Here is a 6879-nt window from a genome sequence, read left to right as displayed (position 1 = left end):
TGTTTGAGTAGATTTATTGTCAATGATGCTAAATTACAAATACAACAGAATGATTCCTTTAACCATTCTTGATTTGGTGTTACGCCATTTTAAAGCCTATTGTTTTTAACAGGATAAGTTAAAATATATTAATTCCATTAACCAATTGTTTAGGGAAGACATATATCCCATAATATGTGGCAAAATATTAATATGAATAATTTACTTGTAAAACCAATGGGGTTCTAGACACTGCTTACACCAATACACACACACACACACACACACACACACACGCTCACCCTTACCAACAACCCCATCCTATTTGTTTCTGATAATCAGCTCTACTTTCTGGTTTCTTTTCCCCCTGCAAGCTTGTTTATTGGTTTAAATTAAAACAAGATTTATTTTTGTAAATGACAGACTTATGTAAATGTGCACCTCTGTTTTGTTTTTTATATGGGTTGTCTATAAGGGCATTTATCCCTATGAATGGATGTCAAAATACTCTCTTCTAATATATGTTTAGATATATTGCAGAGGGGTCCTTGTTATTTGTAATTTAGTTAGGTCATTTATTTTGTGTCTGGTCTCACCTGTTGCATGGGAAGAGGACAGCACTGATGAACTGCATGTAGTAGGACCTGTATATCAAGAACTGTTGGTATGTATTACTCAATTTGCATACAAAGAGTTTGTCTGCATTGTACAGTTTCTGTGTTTAATATCATTTGTTGTATTTATAAATACAACATATTGAATAAAATATTTATATGAAGGCATATTAAAAATCATCAACAAACTTTATGTAACAAAATGACATTGCATCACCCACAAATATAGAAAAATGTCATGTAAATAAGTTGGTAAACTCAATTTCCCCCTTTACCATGCCAAAGAAAATTTTAGCTCTTTGATGATACCTCTCTTGCTATTCTTCTGGGATAAGACTTCACCATTTTTTTCCCTCAGAAATTAAGTTTGCTGTTATTAAGTAAGTGCAATCTGTCACTATTGATGTTCTGTATAGTAAATCTGATGGAATTCATTTGTATTTATAGACTGTGTGTTTTGTACCTCTATGTGCATATGTCCATTGTATCGAGTCTCTATAATACCCCATTCCTTCTGCATGCATATCTGGTATGGGAGGGTTATTTCTTCTGATTTGTTATGGTAGCCGATTGCTTGGCCAATCCTTCAACAATGCTAGGAAATGTTAATTGTTTTGATATTTCAAGTGATGTCCTTTTTGTTTCCTAGTAAGTTTACATTCTAAAACATTTTGCTACCACTTTAATTGGAAAAATTATAGAAGACATGCAAATTGTCCACCCTATGTAAAGAGCAAAATGGAACTGAGCATTATTTCATTATGAATCCTGTAGACTCCTCCTTCTAATTGTTTGCCTCTTGGAGAGTAAACAGTTTCTTTATCATACCTGGCCACTTGCTTAATTAATACTGAAAGTACTAAAATAGCTGTTTTTTCAGGATGACCAATATCAGAATTGGTTCTCTTTAAAAAACAAACAAACAACAACAAAAAAGAACATAAACTTCTTGTTCTTTAAGTTAGGCATGGATCACTTCATTTAAAATTTTATCCCTAATGTTACAGGGATAGTTAATATTTGATACTTCTCCAATAGGAAACTAGATTGACTAAGATCCAGTTTAGAAGAAGATGAAAAGAATTGAAAATTATTTTCAATTTTATTTCATGACAAGGCTATATCAAGGGAAAGCAATTGAGCTAAATGCTTAATTATTTATGGGCATATCAAAATCCAGAATGTAAATTCTGTTGCTTTGAACTAATATACATTTCATAGCTGAGGTTTCTGAGCTTACAAGGTGACACATAGGCCTGTTGGCACTCTTGAATACCAAGGGTTTCAAAGTTTTGACAGTTGACTCTGCAACTAAGCCTGAGTTTTTATATATATATATATATATATATATATATATATATATATATATGTTCTTTCTTTCTTTCTTTTTCTCTTTTCTTGGTTTTCACTCAGTCTAATTCTGATGTCTGGCACAGATGGTATTTTCATATGAGATGGCAGAGGCCGTTCCTTCCAATGAGCTGCTGGAATCCAGATAAGCTCAAGGAGCCCAGAAAAGCAAAGGGTATAGTGATTCTCCTCATATGTCTTAGGACTTTGGTTGACATTTTTGGAAAAGTCCTTGTGGAGGAATTCCTTAGTGCTGGTTTGCCAAACAAGCAGGGTTAGTGCTGACAGTATCTGCAAACTTGTTGCATCCCTTCCAATTGACATTAATCCCACTGCAGCTTCCTAAAAACATGAACAAACAAATGAGATTTGCTTACCTTTTTCCCACCCATTACAAGTTTGCTTTTGCTCTGCTTGTTATTTAGAGGGAGTTTGTATCTTAAAGTCTAAGTTAGTTAAAATCACATTTAAGAAGGTTAGAATTTACATTTTACATGTAACTATGTTAGTTTTATTTTTTCCAATCTAAAAAGTTTAAATTCAATCACATCTTAATAAATATATTGATCCCTGTATCACTACAGTCAAAACCACACGCACACACACACAAACACATACACACAACTATAGCAGGTGGAAAGAAGTAAAAGTAAACTATTTCTCTTTTCAAAGAAAAAGCATTCCTCAGAGTTTAGGTACTATGTGACTTATGCTATAATTCAGTTTTGCTTCTATAATTTGTCACTAAATAACCCCAGAACATAGCTGACTCTAACATTTTCATCTTTGTCCAAAAATTTAGACAAATCACACTTTGAACTTTATGGTATAATAATTTCTCCAGTATCTAAACTTTTTTTCCTAGAAAACTTGAATGTCGAGAACATTTTTGACACTTCTGTGAATATATAAAAAAGAGCAGCATGTTGGTTGTAGTTGTTGTTAACAAAAAGAGGTAATGACATATAGAGACTTTAAAGAAAAATACGACACATCTAAGGTTACGTGATGAGCCCTAGGAATTCAGGGCAGCTCCTGGGGAGCAGAAGATGGCAGATTGATGCTCAGCCACAAGCCAAACCCAACCCCCAATCTGGCTTGGTATGGCCTGGGAGCTCAGAATGAATTTTTATCTTTTTTCAGTTTTAAAGTATTAAACACAAACAAAGAATGTAAGAAAGAGAAATATGTGGCCCACAAAGTCTAAAATATTTACTATCTGGTCCTTCACAGAAAGCCAAGCATTGTGATACAGGAATCTGAAGGTCATTTGTATTGTGATGGCTAGATATTGTCATGAACTTCAATGCCTGTACATCACCAAATAAGTCATCAAAATTGCTACTGAAAAATTACAATAGGTTTTTCTGAGGCTTCAAATATTTAGACAGAGAAGAAAAAAGAATATATCTACGTTATTTCTTGACTACTTATATTTTCCTCATTTTACAAAACTAATAGATCCATTTACATACTCAACAATAGAGACACAACTTAATGTGGTTGCACTCCTTAATCTCAGGATAGCGATAACAATTTTATAAATCTATTAAATTATGAGAACATTATTAGTACTATAAAAATCAGCACCAGTTAAATTTTCTCTTAAAATAATTTTCAATATTATATTTTTAAGTAACTCAGCAGATGCATATTTATTTTTGGTGATTTGACTTAAAAAGTCCAAGCCATGACTCTAGAATATTTACATCATTAAAATAAAATTTCCAAGTAAAAATGTTCATCTTAAAATAATATGGAAATTATTTTGCCACATTATTCTAGGATTTTACAAAATAATTCACATTTAGGAAAAAAGTGGGTTTTTTTAAGCTCTAAATAATTAAAGGTTGTCTAAACTAATGTGTTTAAGTAGATTTACCTGTAAATATGTAAGGGAAGTCCCAATTATTGTACATTTTCATAATCCAATGTGAATTTCATACAGAGCAAAGTTTCACCATTAAAAAAATAAACATTTTATTCCTATCACTGAGTGAATATTGGAAATTTATGTTTAAGCCATTTCTAGATTTTTTGGGGTTTTTTCTGAGCTTTTGAGATTGGTGCCATTTTATCCCAGTATCTCTTCTTGACTTCTTTCATGATTCCACTCTTCCCGTAAGGTATCCTTAGAAGATAGAAAGTCTTTTAAGGGAAATAAATGCATATTTCAGGCCCATCGGATATCTAACTAGATTTTGTCTTTTTAAAAGGCCATGATATAAATTAATTAATCAAAATCAGATTTCTTGTATATGTAACCTCTGCCTACTCTTAAAAATGTGATCCTTTAATTCTAGGAACCTAAAATGCATATCCCTGAATAGCAATTCATTTTTTTGTTGTTGTTAATTATCAGTAGGTAAATATATATTGACACAAAGTAGAAACAACTTCTGTCACTATTTATTAAAAATGTTAAATTGTACAATTTTCATAATTTCTTCTTTTATCTTAAGATAATCTTTTGCAAGTTTAAAGTGAGATTAGACAAATGACTTTATAGCTAAAAATGACCAGCCTCTTCCCTTGATCCACCCCCAACCTAGCATTATACCTCATGTGTGCTGTCTTTGCTGTTCCCATATGGAGATGCTGAGTGATAGAGAATTCTGGAAAAATCTCATCGATTGATTTACGTGAAGATGCATCTTTTCCTTAGATTCTAATATAGTCTTTCTTGTGTAAGAATGTGGATTTGTAACAACTGTGTAATTCAGTGTTTCTCAACTCCAGCACTATTGACATTTGGAGTCACACAGTCCTTTGTTGCAGGGGTGTCCTGTGCATGGCGGGACGTTCAGAGTATCCCTGGCCTCTACCCGTTAGATGCCTGTACCGCACCCTCCCAGCCCGCCCAGTGTGACCATCAAAATTGTCTGTAGACGTTGCCAAATGTCTTTTGGATGGCAAAATTGCCCTTGTTGAGAACCATTCATGTTTATTATAGAAGAAAGAGTCTTTTTAGTGTTATTTATAACAGAGTTTGCTTAACTCATTTGTAATGAGTACCCAGATTTCATTCAGGCATTCAGAAATAGAAAACATACAACGGTCTCTTGAACCTGTCCTAGTGGTGATTATACATGATTTCCTTTGCATTTATATGTTCTAATGGCCTAGAAAAGTAAGAATCCAGTCCTCTCCTGTGTGATTGTTAAGGATATTCTGTGCCAAGCCAGATTTCACATGCATTTCCATTCCATCCATCCCAGCATTCACAGTTTCCACAGCTACATATTCCATTCCCTGCAATAAAATACACATGGGAAGCATTATCATGATTGAAATGCACCAAGTTTAAATATGCTGTTATAAACTCTAAGTGTCCATAATAAAACCATTTCATCCATCCTTAGTAGATTTTCTTACTGTGCAGTGATCTTATTGTTACATCTTATTAAGCAGCTGTGAGAAATCTAATCTTTCCAACACTTAATGGCATTTATTTGGTGCCACCATCTACAGATCAGATAGTAACCATCCTGTAACACTCCGGTGGGGTTTCCCCGTCATGATTCTGTTTTCCCTTAGAGAGCAAGTTATTTCTGGCTTACGAATAAATACTGAAATACATAAAGCTCCTTGACATAATCTGAGGCAGGCCAATTAATTATCTAGAAGAGCAGTCTTGCAATAGTAGGGATGGACAGAAAGCAACTGTCTGACTTAATGACACACACAAATATTCATCTTTTACTTTCAGGTAGAATGAGGAGAGCAAATATATGTACCTCCATCTCCCCTATAACTTGGTCAAGCAAATGTATTTTATAACCAATTATTAAGACTCAATAAGTAAGGATGGCAGTGGCTATTGCCCTGCCCAGCCTCCTTTATACCTTGCCCCCGCTTCTCCCCTGCATACATACACACATCCATTTCCCTGAAAACAGCCAACACATGAACTAGTAGTACCTGGATCCTGTTTAAAAACATTCCACTCCCTACACCACGTTCAAACTAAAATGGTTGCCAAGAGAATTCTTTGCTCTTTTCAATGTATTTGAGATTCAACTGTGTGAGTCTGGGGGGAAGATTACTTTGTGGAAGTTTCCCAATAATTGTATAACTTAGCTTCACTATTTTTTATTCTTCTATGCCTGGGAATAATGCTAGTGCTTACTCCCAAATGCCCACCTCCCCTTTCACAGTTACTTCACGTTATCAGCTGACCCTTGATTATATGAAAGCTACCATATCCAGCCACCTAAAGCATTGTGTCATGGATGCCATTTGGCCCTATTGCAAACTGTGGCACAGAACAATTAGAGTAGGTCGATACTGCACCTGTACAAATGAGGCCATCATGTTTGTCGCAGTCTCTGTCATCACAGTCACAAAATTCCCCCGAAATATACCATTCTTCAGCAGAACAAATGCACTTTCCACAATGACAAGAACCTGAAATTACAAAAGGTATTACTGGCCATCACAGTGTAACTAAAGGTTTCCATGTAGAATAGAATATCATTGACACGCTGACAATAGGCTTCTAATAACCTATCTTCCAAAGGTAAAAGTTTATTGAATGGCCGGTTTCTCAGAGGGGAGCTTTCCTTGCTGTAATTCATAAAGGTCATCCAGGAAAGCCTTCATTATGGATCTAGACAGTCGCAATTAGCCTTGAGCAAATGTCCCATGGCCCAGTCTGGTTGAAATGTCAACAAGAGCAGAATGTAGCTGATCCTTCTAAGGACCTTCCAAAAAGGTATTCAAAAATAGGTATTTTTTTTCTGAATTGAGTCATGTTTTTAAAGTGCCTGTTCTTTAAAGGAATTGAATAGTAAATTCTGTTAGGTGAGGATGCATTCGTAATTAAAATAACAACTAGATTATTATGCTCATAATTTTGGATTTTTGTTTACATGATTTTCTTGCAGTAGGAACACACTTGCATATTGGGTGGCTAATTAAAGTGCTAAGGATGCGT

General features: G+C 34.4%; 1 protein-coding gene across 2 annotated transcripts in view; it reads right to left on the bottom strand.

Moving 5' to 3' along the window:
* Nucleotides 1-4330: 4330 nt before the first annotated feature.
* ITGBL1 (integrin subunit beta like 1) overlaps nt 4331-6879 on the bottom strand; it is a 255787-nt gene continuing 253238 nt past the window's right edge. For both annotated transcript variants that reach the window (XM_069467071.1, XM_069467072.1), the window contains 2 exons: nt 6237-6350; nt 4331-5195 (listed from right to left, as the gene is read on the bottom strand). In XM_069467071.1, the coding sequence (XP_069323172.1) occupies nt 5104-5195; nt 6237-6350 (206 nt within the window). In that variant the 3' untranslated portion in view covers nt 4331-5103. The remainder of the gene's footprint in view (nt 5196-6236; nt 6351-6879) is intronic.

This window comes from Eulemur rufifrons, chromosome 4 (genome assembly GCF_041146395.1).
Source record: "Eulemur rufifrons isolate Redbay chromosome 4, OSU_ERuf_1, whole genome shotgun sequence".
Lineage (NCBI taxonomy): Eukaryota > Metazoa > Chordata > Mammalia > Primates > Lemuridae > Eulemur > Eulemur rufifrons.
The sequence above is the reverse complement of the archived record's forward strand: the minus strand, read 5'-3'. Positions and strand labels throughout refer to the sequence as shown.